This window comes from Cnephaeus nilssonii (assembly GCF_951640355.1).
Source record: "Cnephaeus nilssonii genome assembly, chromosome: 15".
Taxonomy (NCBI): domain Eukaryota; kingdom Metazoa; phylum Chordata; class Mammalia; order Chiroptera; family Vespertilionidae; genus Cnephaeus; species Cnephaeus nilssonii.
In genome coordinates this window covers 13,627,361-13,647,498 of record NC_137086.1, presented here as the reverse complement: position 1 = coordinate 13,647,498, position 20,138 = coordinate 13,627,361, and the positions used below count along the sequence as shown (strand labels likewise).

The 20,138-nt window shown below is 42.6% G+C and overlaps 1 protein-coding gene across 1 annotated transcript in view; it reads left to right on the top strand.

Annotated features, from left to right (window-relative positions):
* ALK (ALK receptor tyrosine kinase) overlaps window positions 1-20,138 on the top strand; it is a gene marked incomplete at both ends in the record, with an annotated part of 583,016 nt that overhangs the window by 161,010 nt on the left and 401,868 nt on the right. Inside the window, one exon of the mRNA XM_079791596.1 lies at window positions 8,802-8,921. Within this exon, the coding sequence (XP_079647722.1) occupies window positions 8,802-8,921 (120 nt within the window). The remainder of the gene's footprint in view (window positions 1-8,801; window positions 8,922-20,138) is intronic.

The following is a 20,138-nucleotide window of genomic DNA, read 5'->3' as shown; positions in this document are numbered from 1 at the left end:
AGTAGCTTACCCAAGGTTGCACAGTAACATCACTGTTCCCAGGAACCCAGGTCTCTCTATCCAGCACAGCTGTGAGAGCATTCTGCTTCCAGGCTCTGGAAATGTACCCACCCATGGGTGAGGTCTTTGTTCTGAGCAATGTGATATTGAAAGTGTGGTTTCCTGGAGGACAATCTCTTTTTCCTGAAATGAGAGGGATGACAAGTAGATAAAGAGGGATTGGAAAAAAAAGAAAAGAAAAAAAGGAGGGATTGAAAAGACTAGAAGTTAGTAGAATACCTTATCCCTCTCCCTCCTTCCATCCCAAACATCCTTACCCTGGACCAGTTAAGATTCCATCTCAAGGGTCAAGCATCAGACCTGGTTGCCATGGAAACTGTGCTAGCTGAGCTTGAGGCTCCGGAGAGCCAGCTGCATTGACTAAAGGTGTGTGAATCTAAGTCACCTTCCTGGCTGACCGGAAGGGATTCTGTCATTCTCACTTAGGAGAATGTTGCAGGCATCTACAACCTGATCAATCTTTCTGCTGTATTTAACTCAGGGTAGCTGTTCTCCAGAGCAGTCAACATCATCTCCAAGAGATCTGTGTTGGAGTGTGGCATTCCTGTTCAGTCCACATATCAAGCATCCTCAGTTGTATGTCCTATCCTGGTTCTCACTCTCCATAACCTAGGGTAGGGCAGTTGTGCTTTCTGAGCCTCAGTCTTCTCATTTAGAAAAGGGGTTAACTAACAGAATGATTATGGGTCTTGAGAGGGAAAGGCTCTGAAAGGCATCAGTGAGTCATAAATCATGATGAATGTGTTTAATAGTTAGTACCCATGCTTCTGCGGTCACCAAGTCTTATGAAAATGGGCCCTGATCTTCCCTTGGGTCACCCTGGTAACTGTCTCTTCTCAACTTGACATATCAAGTAAAGAAAAGAGCCAGGTGTTTCTGGACAATTTGTAGCTTTTTGTCTAATTTACCCAGAAACTACGGGCACTCCCTTGCTCTGAAAGAGCAAAGTCTTTCATTGGTGGACTTGGTTTTCCAGGCTGTCAGGTCTTTGTGTCACGTGCAGTATATTAATTATTTAGTGCTCAGTAAAGCTTTCTGAGATCACAAGATGAAAGGCCTTGTGGCAGTTCAAAGTCTTCCTTTTGATTATTATTCTAGTCAACATATTTCATGGAGAGAAAATAGGCTTGATCATCATAATGGAGTAAATTACTTAAAGAGTAGAGTACAAGCAAACCAAAAAATGGGCTCAAAACAGATAGTCATGTTGCCCTGCTAAGGGAAGTACTCAGGTGTCTGTGTCTGTGTGTGTGTGTGTGTGTGTGTGTGTGTGTGTGTGTGTGTGTGTGTAGAATCAGGCCATCTGGAGAGTGATATCCTCTTAACTGTCAGTCTTCCTTTGCTACCACCATGAGAGTCCACCTTGGCTAGGTAGGAAGGACCAGTGACTAAGAACACTTGGAGCAGAGGTTCCAGAGCAAGAGAAGACATTACAGGGCTCACAAGCCATTCAGGAGCCCTTGCTTGGGAGAGTGAGGTCATCTCTAGATAAGTAAAAATGTAGCAACTTGGGACACAAATTCTGAAGGGGTAGCATAAAATGTCACATTGCCTTTATTATCTAGTAGCCTTTGTAGACATGATCAGGAGATGCCTCTGATAAGACCCTGACCTTGACCGTGGGAAGCATATTCTACATGAGACTAAACAACAGCTCCCATGAAAAGTTTTTCCCTCTCTTTTTTTCTAAATATGTGTGCCTGAGATTTATAAATGAAATTAATATACTATTATACTCCATTGTCAATATCAACATGTTTGATAAATGGCCTGTCACTGCCCTGAGTGATAATAAGCAGTGGTGGTTAAGGAGGTTGGGTAGGTCCAGTTCAAGTTTCATTTTGGCCCACACTGAATCCCAGTTCAACTGCTTTAATGGGGCTTCAGCTCAGGGAAGATGGGAAACTTTGGAGTAGGTGGGATTTGGACTGGGCCTTTAAGAAAGGGTAGGATTTAGGATAGCAGGGGGTGGAAAAGGACATTTTAGGCAGAGATCAGCTTGGCCAAAAGTTTGGAGACTTGTGAGTAATTGAAACCATAGAATGTGGAAGGATCCTGAGTGGCAAATAAGGCAAAACAGTAAGTAGTGGTCAAAATGTGAAGGCTTCAAATTTCAGCTATTTCTACAGTAACTACTTTGTTTGTCCCTTTTTAGTGTGGGTCTAGTATACCTTGCAGGTAATCCGCTTCCCGAAGGCAGGGGCTGACACAACAACTTCCTTTGTATCTCCCTCAATAGTCCTTAATGCTGTGCCTGGGGAAGGAGTGCTGCTTTTATTGACTGACAGATGTGATTCACCACTGAATGAACTCAGTAGTTACATGCAGTTCCTTTTGGGGTTGTGGAGAGGCAAGAAACTTGTTCAAATGAAACCGAACAAGAGAATATTATAGCAGATAATAATTTTGCTTCAAGAATTGAGCTACCAGAAGAATGCGAACCTTCCCTGGCAGTGTGGGAGTGGAGCTTAGAGAAAGGTGGAGTGCAGTGGGGGCTGTTTAGCTCCATTCAGATGCCGCCCCTGACACTAATAGGTCCTCTCTCAATGAGCCAGCTGGAGGAGACGTAAAGCAAACCGGAGAACTGATGATGTGTGACCTGGAGAGGACCTGAGTGAACGCTAGTTCAGCCTCCTCGTGTTCCAGGCCCATAGAAGGTGTGGGAGGTCTGTGTGTTCAGGACAAAGGCCACATCTGCTAACTTTCCTCTTTAACCTTCAACATCACTGCTGACTCTAGTCATCCTGGAAATGCACTAAGAAGGTTTCTTTGGCTGAGCAGGGATGGGCTAACCACAGTGGATACCGAAAGCAGTTCTCTAGGGCTGCCAGTCCTGCTCTGTGCCCAGCCTTGCAGTGCCTGCTCACCACCACCATTTGACCCATTAAGCTTTGCTTTGTGTGACACAAAATCATTGTACAGGAATGCATTATTAAGTGTGTTTTGAAATGCAGGGGAAACCCAGCAGGCTGTCACTGATTGTTTCATTGTTGGAAGGAAAATAAATAATTAAAATGTGTACAAGGCAAGGCAGGAGCAGTTCCAAAGAGTGTTTAGAAGAGAGGCATTTTTACATGTTATTGATGTAGGTTTGTAAAACATGCTTACTGGTGAACCTAGGGCATTCCTGTAAATAACCACCACACACGTAGCTCTTTATTATTTATGCCAACACATGTGTGATATTTTCACTAGATTATGTACACTGGCTTAGGAATGAACAGACACAGAGTGGGAAATAGCGATATGGCCAACTGGCTGAAAGTGGGATAGCAGAGAACATGGACAGTTGGCAGAGCTAATAATTAAGCAGGGAGTAACAGAGTGGCAGCGCTTTGGGAACACTTCAGATTTCTGGACATTGCATTCAAGATCCAAAATAAAGGAGAGGAACCCAGACTCCCATTCATGATGGATTCTGAGGCAGAGATAGGAGCATAAAACTTCAAGAATGGCATGACTGATATTTAAAGAGTACATCTTGCACACATTCTCATCTGGCCCTTCCAAAATCCTGAGAGTTGGTAGAGTGTACATTATTCTTGTCCTTACCATCTTTTTCAGACCACTGAGGCTCCACAGAGTATGTGATTAGCCTACAGCTAACAGTTTTCTCAAGGGCTCTGGTTTCATTCATTTGACAAATATTTATTTAGTGTCTACTATGTGCCAAGCATGGGGATGTAGCAGTGACTAGTGCAGAAGATACATATTAAATAAATTAATATAAATCTAAGAAACAATAAATGCAGGGGAATGGGATAAAGAGAGGTTTGTGGGGAGGGACATTTTTGTACAAGATGATAAAGAGCAATTTCTGAGGAGGTGGCACTTGGGCAGAGACCTGGGTGGAGAGAGGGGATGATCACCTGTGCCTGGGGAGAGGAGCTCTCCAGGCTGTGAGCATTACCAGTGGAGTGTGCTTGGTGAGTTTGAGGCACAACAAGGATGCCTGTGGGGCTAGAGCTCCATGAGCGAGGGAAAAACGGTTGGATATGAGGTCAGAGAACCAGGGGTCCGGTCATGTGGGACCTTCAAGGAGTAGACAATGGCAAGAAACGTGAAAGCGATTTCAGGGCCAAAGTGTCCATCTAACTGCTGTGTGGAGAACACCCTCAAGGTGAGCAATAGTAGAAAGAGGGAGACCAGCTTGGAACTTACAGCAGTGGTTAGGATGAAAGGTAATGTGAGAGAGATGAGAAGGAGTAACATTCAGGTAAAGGTTGATGGATTGATGTGGAGTGTGTGAAAAAGAAAGATGTCAAGGATTCCTCTTTGGTTTGGGGCCCAAGCAATTACATTCTGAAATGGGGAACACCTGGGGTTCAGGTGGAGTGACATTAAGTATTTATTTTTCATATGTTAAGTTTGAGATACTCATCAGGCAATACAATGAATATTTCAAACTGGCAGTTGGATATACCAGTATATTATGTTGTTCAGGGGAAAAGTTGGGTATAGAGATATAAATTTGGTAGCGCTGGTATATAGATGTGATTTAAATCTGTGAAATTAGATGAGATCATTTTGAGAGTAAGTTTAGATGGAGAAGAGAAAAGGCCCAAGCTTCCCAACTTATAATAATTGTCAAATAAAGTAGAGGACCACCCCCCAAAATCATTCACACACAAATCCAAACCAAAGCTGAGCTTATTTACATGTCAGGCAAGGAGAAATTCACTGAGTATTTCTCTAAGAAAGAGAAGTCAGAGTTTTTAAACCTTAGGAAGAGGGATATAAGGTGGCCGTGCTAATTCAGAACTGAAAATCAGCACTGTGGATAGGAGAGAATGAGTTTCTAAGTCTGTATGTGATTGTTTACAACAAGTCCCTTGTTCATTGAAGTCTAGGAAGGGTCATATGTCCTGGCGTCACTTGGAATTCATGTTTTGTGTTTTTTTTAAATGTTTGTCAGCTGATTGAAACCACTATAATGAAACAGTATTTGGCCATGAAATCTCCTAGGCATTTGCTGCTGGAAAGTGGAGAATGCTCATTTTGTACAGCCTGGAAGATGGGGAGGATCTGGCAAAGAATAGTAACGAGGATTTGCCACTGAAGTAGGAGGCAAGGAGTATGGCAACCAAGGACTATGTGGTCACCAGGATATGAGGAATCCAAGAAGCGGGGATGATTGGCAGGGTCCAGTGCAACTGAGAGGACTAGTAAGTTAAGGACTGAGATGTATCCATTGTACCTGCAACTTGGTGTCGCTGGTGACCTTGACTTGGAGTAGTGGAGACAGTCTTGATTTTATTGAGTTTAAGAGAAAGTGGGAGGGAAGAAATGGAGACAGAAGCATAGACAAATATTTGAAGACACTGATCTGTGACAAAGAGCAGAGTAATGGGGCAGTGGCTGAAGGAGAGTGTGACGGTCAAGGAAATTGGTATATATTTGCTGCAGATGTGATTGATGGTAGAGGGACAAAACTGATGTAGGAGAAAGGGGGAACGATTGCAAGAGCAGATTCCTTGAAAAGGGATGAGATTACCACCCAAGTAAAGAGGCTGCCACTGCTTATGAGTGTACACAGTATATGATAGGAGAGAAGGTAGCCTATAGAGGTACTGACACCTGCAAGCTGGGAAATGAGCTTTTCTTTTCTCAATGAAATAAGAAACAAGAATACTGGCTGAGAATGTGGAGAAACCGTGGGAATTGGAGGTTTGAGGGCTAAGAGAGAGTTGGAAGTGGCGGTGCTGGAGAGAGGGAGGTAAGTTGAGCTTGTCAGGGAATGCAGTAGGATTCCCGGGCAGTCCTGAGGGTTCTCTTGAGGTTTGTGGTTGTGAATTTAAAATGAGACATGTCAGCATTGTGGTCTATTTCTCCTCCCCTTCTGTTTCCCTCCTCTCCCACCACCACATTCAGCAGCTCAGGACAATTGTGAAGGAGGAAAGAGGCAAAGAAGTTGCATTGTTTGCAAGGGAATTGTTATAGTGATGAACCCCGGCATCTACTGGGGACATGAGAAAGTGGGGTGCTTTGAAAAAGAGTGGTATCAAGAAGTTGGGAGTTTCACTCTCCCTGCACACCCTGCGGCGCCTGGAAAGGGCTCAGGGCGGGGAAAAACACAAAAACCCTAAAACAGTGTTTATCTGTGGGCTCTCATTAGTGTCCACATTCCAAAGTGCATTACTTTCCTTTTTCTCCTCAGGTGGTGTCCCTGGGAGCCTCACTGGGAGCCTGGGAGCTCTTGCTCCTACTTTCCCCTTTCCTATCCATTTTATCCCTCTTCCCCAGCATCCAGTACACTCTTCTTGATCCAGTGGGTCTTAATTCACACACTTTCATCCCATACATCGGTTCTGGTCAGGCCAATTTCACTTAAATTCCTCACATTTTCAGAGGAAGCACCAAAAACAAAAACAAAAGCAAAAAAAAAAAAAGAAAACAAACAAACAAAAAAAACCCACCACCACCACCACCAACAACAACAAAAATCAAGCCTTTCTCTTGCTCACATGGATTGCTTCTCTTGGCATCGCTTTTCTCTGCTGGGGTGAGGGGGGAAGGGAAGCAATGTGAAGGAAACAGGGAGTCTCTTCCCTGCGCTTGTTAAACACAGAAGTGCTTCCTTCTTGACGTTCTAAATTTATCAATATTCCATGAACTTTGACTAGAATTCACCTATGCCTTAGTGCTTTCAATATTGGCAAATAACTTCATCCGTACTGGCTGTGTTTTCTTAGTCTTTTCCTTCTCAGGTGAGGAGGCCCAACCTTTTGGTTGATCTCTCTATTTGTACCCACAGCCTCATGCAGTAAATCACTACCCACCTACCTCTGAGGATCATGTGAGCTCAGCCTGCTGGCAGAAATTCTAAAGCTTCCTGTAAGGGCGAGAGAAAAATTTCTGCGTTCTCTCCAGTACTCAACTTTGAAGATGCCCAATAATTCATTGGAATTTTTTGATACAAAATGCTTCAAGTTTATCTTTAAGGATGACCCACAGTGACACCCATGGGTCTTGCTGGGCCATGATTCAGTCCCCAGAGCGCTTCCTTTTGAATCATTTTAGATTTTTTTTTTTTATCCGTGAATGTATAACCTGGCCCTTGTCCATATTAAAAGTCATCTGTCATTCTGTGCCCACTCACAGATTCCTAAGTGCTTCCTGAAGTCTAGCCCCATCTGCTTGGTGCTTCACATCCAGGAAGTAAATACCATTCCCAAACTATATGTTTAAGAAAAATGACCTCACTTGGAAACCAGGAAATATAGCTAGGTTTGATCTTCCTATTGCTTCAAAATTACTTTAAAAATTTGAGCTACACTGATGACTCAGATACAGAAGTGCTAATTTTTATTCACATGAAGATCATTGTAGGGATTAGTTGCCAGAATCTTCTCAAAACCCTCACACTGTTGTCGTATTCTGGAGCATGTTCAGTGGTGATCTCTGACTTTAGCCATTGCCCTTTGGGGGTCCTGAATGGCCCTTTGGAGAGCTGTAGAACACCTTGCCATTGTTTGTGGGGGTCCATGAAGGGTGGTGGAAATACTGTGTGCGATAGCATCAGATCAACCTGGTCTGTTGACTCTGGTCTCTTGGCCACAGTCAGAATATTAAACTTCTCTCCCCCTCAATTTCCCTGGCTACAAAATGAGGAGCAATGATATACCTATCCACAAGGTTGTAAAAAGTTAATGTAATCAGATATTTAAAGCACTTAGCATAGTCCCTGGTCCATATGTGCTTAATTCATATTATTAATTATTTGAAAGTCTAATAAACTCAAACCTGCCCCCAAGTAGACCTATCTGGACTTGGGCCTCACCTCTCTCAGACCCGTTGCCCCTTTCTATAGACCCTGACCCCTTTCAGTGAATTTCCTCTCACCCATTTTGTAGAAATGCTACCAGAAAGATGTATCGGGCAACACATTTGTTTACCAAACAGAACTTATTCTCACACCCCTTCTTTAACAGAAAAAGCCTTGCCTGTCATAAAACATTAGCAAATGGTGACTGAGTTGGGGATTTCAGGAAAGAACTGCATTAGAGTATGTAATGCCTGTTCACTTGATTTGTAAATTAATTTAATTTCTTAAAAGTCTAAGAAACTTAAACCTGTCCCCAAGTAGACGAATATGGCCCCAGATGAGATTACTTTTCACCACACAAAACCCACTTGAGGTACTGTTACACAAAAGAATAATATTGCTTTTGCTCCTTTTCTCTCAATCCTTTTTTCTCACATACAAATGAGCAACATTAATCCTTTGTGGCTTTCTGGACTCTTGGCTCTGGGAAAAAACCCATGACCTAGCTTTTTTTTTTTTTTAATAATTGTCAAAAACTCATAACTGGAGTGCCATTTCAACCTTCTCATTGATAAGGCGATAACCCAAATAAGCAACATTTAATGAAGTTACAAGTCTGAACATAAAGTATAGTAGAAGCATTATTTGGATGAGATGAATTGAAGTTATCTATAAAGTTGCACAAGTTCCTGGGATAGAGCTATTAGACCAAGCCATTAGGTGGCCTGGCTTCTAGTTCATCTCCCAGAAGTCTTGACAGGCCCTTGGTCACAAGATTCAGACTTCTTAGGTTTGGCTGCCCTTGGTAGCAAATGTGCGTTGAGGTCCTCAGGTCAATTCAATGTTCTAGTGGCTTGGTCTTTCTCGCCTTATTTTCTAATAGATGTCATGAAAGCCTCTTATAAGCTTTCTTATAAAAAGTGATATGACACATCCCCAACAGATGGATTATTGTTCTCTCTGTTTTTATGTCCAGGTCACAGCTCCTTAGAGTCACCGACAAACCTGCCTTCTCCTGTTCCTGATTCTTTTGCATGGAATCTGACCTGGATAATGAAAGATTCCTTCCCTTTTCTGTCTCATCGCAGCCGATATGGTAAATATATTTTTGATAGTTATTTGTGATGTACAATTATCATCTCAAGGAAGCTGTGAATTTCAGTTTGTTCTCCATGGATCCCTCAACCCCCAAAACACAAAGGAAGTCTTTCTGTGCCTTTAGTCTTCCGTCAGCACTCAGGCCAGTCCTCTCCAGACTCAGGATGCATTCTGTATCCTGAAGGAAACTAAGGGCTTTGTTGCTGTCGTATCTTATTGCCCCCCAGCCTTTATGGTATTCCCAACATTCCCTTACCAACCATTACATGTAATGCTTATTTGCATTTTGACTGTGATTTTTCAGATATAGGATTCTAACCCAGGACTGTTTCTAATAATAGAGATTTCTTGAGAAAAGATTGTTGTTATGAGGGTTGCAGGTCCTCTGGGCCCCTCAGGTGACTCCCTTACATTTGAGTATCTCTTTGAAGGTGCCTAAACACATTTCTAGATATTTCAGTTCATTTGATTCTGCAACAAACTCAAGAGATAGAGGCCACATCCCACCCATTCCATTTTAACACGTGTAGAAACTGGACTTAATAAGATCACACAGAGTAGATTCTCTAACTACAAAACCAGAATTCTTTCCTCATAGTCACTTTGTCTCCCAGGGATCTGCCTACTCAGCCTGCTAGGTCCTGTTCTAGGAGCCCTCAGGAGGCCATATTTACCTGATATAGGAGTCCTTATTCTTGGTGCTCATCCTAGCAGCTCATGGGAGCTGGGCCTCTGAAGAGGAAAGAACAGCTTTGGAGGAGAGCTAATGTATTTCCAAGTGGATATTTTTTCTTCTTTTGAACTCCTCTAGGTGGACCCCTTGAGGGCAGGCACTAAGCTGTGTTTGCTCCTCACTATGTCCCATAACATAGAAGACACTCATAAAAGTTGTGCATGACAGATGAATACAGAAGGCTTCCAGGGAGGGAACTCACACATGAGGCCTGATTGGATTAAGCATTTATGAACCCAGTACAGCACTGAGTTCTAGATCCCTTCTGGGCGTATTTACCTATTCCTGATGCTCACTCTCTGCCCTTGGGCTTGAGCTATTTAAAATGCACCTAACAGAGATCTTCCACTCACTGCTGTCTCTCATCCATAATGCAGTTAGCCTTGGTTAATATTAGCTATACCTTTCATTTCAAACTTAAAAAAAAATAAGTGCATCAAAAACCCTAGGGCAGTTTAGGTTTATACTCTGCTGGGAGGTTTCCTGCTAGTCCTAAGCCTCCCCAGTGGGAGAAGAAGATCAGTAGTTGTCAGGAGAGTCCAGATAAGAATTACTTGTTGATTTTATTTCAGCCAGACATTGAATGTCATCTTATAATAAGGGCAAGTGTCTATAAATAATTGCAATCTGGTCCTTTGTATTGTTACTGCCTTTTAATCAGATTTGTGATAAAAACCAGTCTGGATAAAATTTTGAATTTGTTTTCAAAGTCATTCAACTTTTATAAAATACAGAATGTCCAAAAAAGGCAGGTTTGCCTACTGCGTGACTCAGAGAAGATTGCATTTATTCTCTGTGGTGTATCCTTGTCATCTAGAATCCTCATGATTTCCCAAACCATTGGCCAGACATTGCCCAATGCTTAACGGGAAAGCCAAAGTCAGCACCATTATTGCTTTTGACTCACAGGTGTGAAGAGCTGATTTTTGACTGAGTGCAGCGGTAATTCCAGAGCCTCTTCACCTTCTTACCATATTTAATTCAGCTTAGACTGAATTAAAGACCCTCCTGCCCCCATCACCATCTCTGTGTGCCTGGTCTAGTGCCAGATGCTGGAATTGATAAAAATACAACAGTGAGTAAGATTTGTTGCTGCTCTCCCAGAGCTCAGAAAACAGAGACATAATTCTGCAGGCAGCTAGGCTCATTGCCACAAAGAGTGCCTTTGGGGCTCACCCCAGAGCACAGAGGTTGTGTACTCACCCTGAGACCTACTGCAGAGCAAACTAAAGCCAGGGTTAAGGCCAAGACTCTTGTCTCCCTAAGGATGTTTTGGGGGGGCTCAGCCCATATCTCTGTATGAACTAAAGAGGCCACCAGGATCAGTGATGATAAATCCACACCTTCTAGCTGCCTGCCATGAAAGACATTTTAAGAAATATTAACAACTTCATTAATTTTAAGGCCTCAAACTTGGGCGGAGAAATTTGACTAGAAAATTGCCGCCTAAATGGGTCATTCCTCAGACAGTGAGAAGTAACCAAGTCTCAGTAAGTTGATGTGGGCACTTGAGTGGTGGAGTTTTGTGCCTGGCTGACTGTCTCCACCTGCATTCTGGGGAGGAGTTGTGGGCAGTGACGAGAGTGAGCATCCACAGCCTGACCACAGGCATCCCGACTAGACAGCTGTCTCAGGCCAGCTGTCCAGACCTGAATTGAGTATGCTTTCTCTTCATCAGTGTTTTATGAGAAGAGATGAAGTAGAGAGAGGCTAATAAGATTTATTCACCCCCAGCCTATAATTATCTGCTTAAGGAAAAAATTTGACCTATCTTTTGGAGGTCTCCCTATATTTCTTCTAATTTGCATTGGGGCCTTTTATGTTGTGTAAAATATATTCTCTTTAGTGGCATTTGGTACCCGATTTCAGTTCTTTCTCGACACTTGTCTTGAACGATGGGAGCCTGCTAATTTCATCACCGACAAGCAGAGAGCTGCATGTTCATCTCTATGCTTTGGAGGAGGGAGGACATCTAAAGAAAGACTTTTTTCCTTTTATCATCAGCTCTTCTGCCTTAAGACTTACTTATAGGCTTGACTACAAGGCTTGGACTCTAACTACCTACCCAGATAAAAATCTGTTCCAGCCCTGTCGGGGTTGCTCAGTGGTTGAGCATTGACCTATGAACCAGAAGGTGATGGTTTGATTCCCAGTCAGGGCACATGCCCGGGTTGCAGGCTCTATCCCTGGGATGTGCAGGAGGCAGCTGATCAATGATTCTCTCTTATCATTGATGTTTCTATCTCTCTCTCACTCCCTTCCTCTCTGAAATCAACAAAAATATGTTTAAAAAGAAAATCTGTTCCAGCCAGTAGCTCCAGATGCTAAGAGATTAAGGCCATCAAGGGGTTTGGTGACTCACTGGGGCCACTGAGCTCTGGAGCAACAGAACAGATGGTACCCTGCCCAGCTGTAATTCATGTTTGCCCACTCTGGGTGTGGGGAAGAATCCAATCAACATTTAAAACATAATAAATAACCAAGGGTTCTGGGCCAGGTGAAGAGGAGAAATAATTTTCATACAGGAAAAAAAAAGTTTGAAACTTTATAAAACTGTTTCATACACCCTTTTCTCACTTAAGCTTATTATAAAATTGTGGTGGGTAGATATTATTTTATAAAACGTTTTTATAGAAATGTAAATTGAGGGCCAAAGAACTTTACTTATGTGCTCCCAAGTTATGGAGTAGGTGGACAGTTAGAAAAGACTGAACCCAGATATTCTGACTCCAAGTTGAGTGCTTTTTCTACCACATCACAAAGTGAATTCAAAGATAACATCTCCTCTTAATGAGGGGGCCCTCATTTCCTAGCTAACCTGGTGTTTGGACTGAATGACAAGTCTGATATTCAAGATTGGGGCAGCTGTAGGATCAAAACTTGATATCCCTAAATTGAGACTGTCCCACGTAGGCCAGGTAATTCACCTCTTTCTAAATGTGGGTATAGCTCCCCTCGGCCCAAGCACCATGGTCCATCTTGTCTTCCTCACCATGGAGTATAGTCCCTGTCAGCAGTTGAATTGTGTCCCTCCAAAAGATATATTGAGCTCCTAACCCCTAGTACCTGTGAATGTGATCTTATTTAGAAATAGAGTCTAATAATACTGGATTAGAATAAACAGACAAAGACACACACAGGATAAGCACCATGTAAAGATGGAGGCAGAGATTAGAGTGATGCATCTCAAGCCAAGGAATGCCAAGGAGTGCTGGCAAGTCACCAAAAGCTATGAGAAAGGCATGGCACAGATTCTCCCCTAGAGCTGTCAAGGGGAGCATGGCCCTAGTAATGCCTTGATTTTGGACTTCTGGCCCCCAGAGCTGTGAGAGAATAAATTTCTGTTGTTTTAAGCCATCCAGTTTGTAGTGCTTTGTTATGACAGCTCTAATAAACTAATAAAAGTTCTGTTAAAACTTTGCCTGCTTCCAAGCCCCTGGGACCATCCAATTTAGGGACTGATACTTTTGGAAAGAAAGGAAAATTAGACTTTTTAATTACTTTCCCTGCTGCTACTAATCATTTTTTATTGAAAAGATTGAGTAATTAAATATAATTCTCCCTAAAAATAAATCAACCTATCACTAAATAAAAAGTGGAAAACAAAAAGGCTCTCTAGTCCCCTTTAGGATTTGCTTCATAACTCAGGAAGCAAGTCTGTTTGATCACATTTATGAAATTACATATTTAATGTGGCTAGCTGTGATCAGTCCTTCCACCCTCAAGAGCCTGCACCAGTGAAAAGTAGCTTCCAGCTCCCTGGTGGTCCAATGTCAGGGCTGAAAGCTTTCATACCAATTCTTCTGCCCTAATAGGCCAGGACTTCTTGTGTCCTCTTCCCATCACTGCTCCATTGAGCTGGAAAGTCAAGTGTTTTCTTAGTCTATGCCTCTGTGTTTTTATCTACAACACTTTAAGCAAAAGGCCTCTGGATGCATTCACCCTAAAGACTGAGTCCCAAAGGGGACAGCAAAGCCACCAGTCATACAAAACCAAGAGCAGGGAACATCTGACAACCTGAGGACCACTGGCCTGCTGGGATCCAAAGAACTCAGTCCATGGAAATTAAATAAAAAGCAGTTGGCTTAGGTGTTTCAAGGAGAGATTTGTTTAAAATGCTCTACTTCATCATATCTCTTTCCTTTCAAAAGAAGACACATAGATCCACTCAATAAATACCAACAATTTATCTCTACATTAGTAGCAGATTAGTAAAAAGAAGCAGAAAGGAAACAAGTCAGGTTAAAATATAATAAATGATTCACCAGCTGACACAAGGACAAGAAAAGCAAGTCAAAGGAGATCCATTTAAAACAATTGTCACAGCCAGAGAGGGAAAAGCGTTGACAAAAGGGGAAGAAAGAGGGAAGAGAAAGAGAAACCGAGAGCAAGACAGACAGACAGGCAGACAAGCATGGAAAGGATCACTCAGGGCTGCCTAGGCTTATGTCCATGTATTCATTCACCGGCTAGCCTGGTGTCAGCTTTCACACCTGGGCAGGTGACTCCCTAATGCTTGGTCCAATTTTGACCTCCCTCCTGCGGGTCATTTTTGCATCCCTACCTACATGTAGTAGTTCTCCCTTAGAGGTCAAGGAATCCACATCTTGTTCCATTTTGCATCCCTAGTGTGTAATTCAGTGTTTGTCCTCAGTTGCGTTCTTAATAAATATATTAATAAATTGCAACATTTGCTGAACAATCCAGGAGCAAACTAGGAGTATATGCAAGTCTCTCAATTCCCAACCTGGAGCTTTTCAACCCCTTAGGGTCTCTGTTTTATGAAAGGATAGGATGTTCCCAGCAGTCCTCTATTCCTAAAGTCATTCATTCTAATTGGTTTCAGGAAAGACATATGTTTTAAGGGAGAACAGTACCTGGGTTTAGAATTCAAAACTGTGGCTTTAACTACTTTGGAATGGTTTATTTTATCTCTTAATCTTAAAAAGCATATTCAGTAGACATGAGTGAGCTGAGGAATTTTTGTTTTGACAGCTTTGGGACATCTGCATATTATATACAGAGCATTTCTAACCAGCCTAGAAAGGCACGTGTCCAAAACATATGCAGGAAAATGACTGATCAAGAGTGAGAAAAATGAGAGGAAATCCTCTTGAAATGAAATGTTTTGTCAAGAGCAACCTTGTATGCAAAACTTTATATCAGAAGAGACCTCAGATTAATAGGATTTTAACAAGCATTTGAATAGATGACTAGAATAATTTGGTCTATGAGAAATTCATAAAAATTGCAAGCTGTCAGGACCCAAAGCAATCTGGTTAAATAGCCTCATCTTACTAATGAGGAAAGAGGCATAGAGAGGTCAGTGATCTGCCTAGGGCTGATGGCAGAGCTGAGATTCAAATCCAGGCCATGTGGGCCCACATGTAACCTGGTATCTGCTTGTTTTTGAGATTGGCATCAGAAATGAACTTCTTATTCACCTCCATCCTCCAGCATATCCTCAGCAGCAGAGACAGAAGAGTAAATGGGAGGGTCATTTTGTATGTTCTGAGGTAGAGACCTTCTATGACCAACAGCCTCCTCTGGTTGTTGTGGATGCTGCATTCCTCAGAGCTGTCTGCCAGCCTTCTGGTTTCAGGAACGATCTCATTTGGATGGATGTCATGCTGAGGAGTATACATACTACTAGTACAGTGGTCGGCAAACCGTGACTCACGAGCCACATGCGGCTCGCGAGCCGCAATTTGCCGCTCTGTTGACTAATGAGTTTGCTGACCACTGTCATATACTACCCTTTACCTCTTTGCACACAATATGCCACAATTGCCTAATCCTCACAGCTTCCAACTACACGGTAACATGTAGTCTAGTCCAGTGGTTGGCAAACTCATTAGTCAACAGAGTCGCAAACCGTGGTTCGCGAGCCGTGGTTTGCCGACCACTGTACTAGGGTTTCTATCATGCCCTCTAGAGCCTGCTTAACTCTGTTGGAGACCCCACTTGTATGGTCGCTTCCATGATGCTTCCTGGAAATTGCAGGCTGAGAACTGGATTGGAAGTCCAACCTGAGTTCTGGTCTCCACACACTTACTTCTCCAGACCCTAGGCCACTCCACTTTGGCCAAGTCACTCATTTCACCTTCAATTTTCCCATCTATAAATGAGGAGGCTGGGCTAGTAACTTCAGAATGCCTACGATTTTAATTACTTTCCATTTTCTGTTCTGGGATGATGAGCAAAGTCCAATTTGTTTTTTCTGTATCATTTTTAGGGCCACATATAAGAGAAATGACAATTAAGTTTTTGGTGCCTATCTCCCACCATGTGGGCATGCATGCTATATAGCATCTTCCAAGACTGTCTTCCAAGGCTGTGTTTATATAATTGATTGATTGAAGGAGACTTGGCCATTCTTTACTGCAGTTTGATTGTAAGTGAGATAAACAGATGTCTTGAATTGGGTTATTGGTTCCCAGATGCATTCTAAGGAACAAGCTGGTAGGAAGTGTATGATTTCAGTTCTAGGGCCCCATGACAAATGAATAGTGGTTGTGGGAGGGGACAGGCAAGAGCCAAGTTTGGTACTTAGTTTTATGAAGTGAATGACCAGATGTTGATGGCAGCTGGTGGATTGATATCAAAGGTGACTGGTGGACTAAGTGCCTCTTTGGGAGATAACCTAGAAAGGGGACAGTAGTAGCTCCTAATTATTTGAGCCTGAGTTGGAAGTCAGGACTCTTGGGATTCTGTTTTGGCCATCTGCCCAAAAGGTGAAATTAGTCTTAGAATGATAGAGATGGTAGAGACCTGAGAATAATTTTATTTCTCCACTTCATTTTTTCATATGAGGAACTGAGCCTAGAGGGATTAAAGATATGCTTGAAGTCATAACACAGAGCAAGGGCTATAATCCAGCTCTCTTTACTCAAGGTCTAATGTGATTTCACTTCCAAAGGGAAGTTTGGTTAGCATGCCAGAACGCAAAGATTGGGTAAGGACTTGCAACAAGGTTTGCCTTTAGTGCTGGGCACTCTCCTCTGCCAACAGACCCCTGGAGCCATCCAAAGGGCCACAGGGATGATGGCTATCATTTCATACAAAATCACATGGGAGTCACTGCTCTACTAGTAGGTGCTTGTGTACGAACTGAATTTAATCCTTCTCACAATTCCCTGAGGTGGTCTCTACTTTAATCTCCATTTTACAGATGAAAAAGTAAGGCATAGAGAATTTAAATGATTTGCCCTGAGGTACCCACCTAGTAAAGTGACTGAGCTTTCATCATGAGCAGCCTGACTCCATGCATCATCTATGCTTCTAATTACTCCCCAGACACCAGGGTATCCCCTGAAGTTTGGATCTGAAACAGAGCAAGGGAGGAGGGTACCTGGGTCCTCCAAGGTAAAGTCAGTTCAGCTAATACCTCAGTTTCCAGTGGTAAATCTGAGGCTCAGGGAGACCAAGGTAGTAAGAACATCCATACACAGTATCTCATTGTTAAGAAAGCACTTCTACATTCATGTCCTTACTTGGTTGTTACAGCAGATATTATCTTTATCAGCATAATTATTATGATAAGTATCTCAGGTTTATACAACCCCCCCAAAACAAACAAACAATCAAACAAACAAACAAACAGACAGAAAAAACAAAGATTCAAGTGGTTACATGAATTGCCCCAAAACAGGGACTGATTGGTCCAAAGTTGGAAGAGTTTCCAAGAATTCTCTAGTGATTTCTTTTTAAAGATTTTAAAAATTGATTTCAGAGAGGAAGGGAGAGAGAGAGAGAGGGATAGAAACTTCAATGATGCGAGAGAATGATTAATTGACTGCCTCCTTCATGCCCCCTACTGGGGATCAATCCAACAACCTGAACATGTGTTTTGACCTGGAATCAAACCTCCTGATTCACGAGTCAATGCTCAACCACTGAAACACACTGGCCAGGCTCTGGTGATCTTTATCCTTCACTTGTAAGCCACTGCTTCCCTCCCTCTGCTCTCACCGGATCTTCTGGTCTATGCAAAGATCTGCTCTCTAGCAGGAAGCTTTCAGCAACCATCAAACACAGCTTGTTGGCAGAGGAGTACATGTAGGATGAAAGAATCCAGAAAGCCTTATTGGAGATTATTTGAAACCTAGCCATGTATGTTTTTGCTAGCTTATTCCAGAAAAGCATACTCTAGACTTTTGGAAATTTCCTAATTCTTTAAGGTATTGTTTGTTTGTTACCCACAGCTTTGAATAATATAATAATAATAATAATACCACCAATAAAAATCACAGGGTTAGGAAATGGGTTTTACTACCAATTTTGCAACCTAACTACTAATCATCCTTGGACAAACTTCATTATGTCTCTAGGCCTCAGTTTCTCAATGGCAGGTGGTTCCTCATGACCCTGAAAGTCAACAGTTGGGAAGTTCTGGAGAAGCACTTATGAAAAGGAGACCCTGCCTTGTGCCTCAGGATTGTGGCAACTTAGGAAGTTCCCTGAGCTGGGAGTTGTCTTTAAGGACTGACAGTGCTTTGAGAATGCTGATTTCTAGGACTCTATATAATCAACTGTAGCTTCAAATATGAAGCTCTGTTATTTGACTTCTAAGAGAACTGTATAATTCACCTGTAAGAGAGTTGTCATCATCCTTGTTGAATACACAAATCAGGCTTGTCAGGAATACATTGGCATCTGTCTATGCCAGCCATGAAGCAATCTAGCCTCAACCTAAGTGTGGCAGTAAGCTGAGCCTGAGGAGGTGAGAGCTGGTGATTTAGTAACTGACATTCAGCCTGGCCTGGGCCTGGTGCTGCTGGGAGAGGATGGCATTTGGCAAGGCCTTCACACTGAGTAGAAATGCCCTCCACATTGTATGTGAGAGACTCTTTGACCAGCCACCTGACCCTGGGAAAGCCTTTTTTCTTGCCTGGGTCTTGTTTTTTTGTTTTGTTTAGTTTTGTTTTTCATCTGTCCAATGGGATTGATCTCAAATGTAATTTCAAGTTTTAATAGCCTCTGACTCTGTGAATATGTGACCTAAAGTCAACATACTAACCTCCATGTTATAACAAAATACCCAGGAATGGTCATCCGCCATCAGTTGGAATGCCATTTTTCATGGTAAACACAAAATTGTGTTTAAAAAAGGCATGACTGTGTGAATTCTGAATCAGTTGAGAATTTCTCCATTCAAAGCACATGCAGCATCTCATTGAGTCTTCCAAGCAGTTCTGGGCAGTTAGTCTTATCACTGAGATGACTAAGTCTGAGAGTGAGGGAGAGAGCAGCCTCTCCCACCCCCAACCCCTCATACCACATAGTTGACAGGCGGCAGAATTGGAGTCAAATTTTAGGTCTTGGGCTCTATCCCTGAGAAAGAATCATGATGATATTAAGTTCACTTAATGAATAACACAAGTGGGCATAGATACATAGGAAAAGATTATAGGGCTGGGTGGTACCATAGAGACCACCATTTTACCAGTGAGGAGTGGCAGGCCCAACATCAAGGCTATCTGCATCATGGCAATTAAACATCAGGTCAAGGTAACTAGAGAAAGGAAAATAACCTCAAGACAAAATCACAGTCATAATGTCGTATTTTAAACTAGTAGCAAACCTGATAATTCTGTTTCAGATGCAGATCCCATGGCCAAGTATCCAGTTGGATAAATTCTGTCTTGGGCCTCTGATGGCCATATAAACCTTACACCCCACCCTCAGTTCCCTCTATTGAGACCCCTAGCCTTACCCAAGAAACAGAGCGGATATCTGGAAGACATCAGGAAATCTAGATGGGAACTTTAAGCCCTGGGCCTTACTGTACATGTAGCCCTGGCTTCCTGAATCACATACCCAATGGGATTAAAACTTGCATCTGGGTAATGTGTACTCTGATTCATTTCTCACTAGGGTGTTCTACGTTCAACTTTATAAAGGTGGTATCAGGTCCTTTCAGACAGCTCAGATGCCCTGGCGTCTGTCCTGCCTCCAGCTTGGCCCTGCCTATCCCTCCATGGGTTCAGTTCCTGTCCTGCCTCATTGCAGGTCTCAGCCCCTATTGGTGTCTGTGGCTCTGAATGAGGGGACCTATTTCTGCTACCATTTTGTCGTAATTTCCTGTTTATAGATACTGATATCAAGGCTTCAGGTGTCCCAGGGAGGAAGCAGATCAGTGATGGTCTACTCAATCACGTTCTATCTTGGTAACCTAACATGTGGCTTCACTTCTCTAAACCCCAGTATCTTCCTCTGTTAAATAGGGATAAGATTCCTATATTCTAGGAATATGTAACTATGTAACTGAATGTGCATCATACTAATTCATAGGGATTAAATAAGGTAATGATGTAGGGTTCCTGACATAGCATCTGACCCGGATAGCCCTCAGTAAATGTTACCAGTTATGAAAAGTACTTTCCACGACCTTCGTGGGTCCTCTCCTTGGGGCTTGGGACTCTTCTATAAACACACACAAGAGTCAAGAACTTACTAGTAAGTCTGATCCCAAGCCTGACT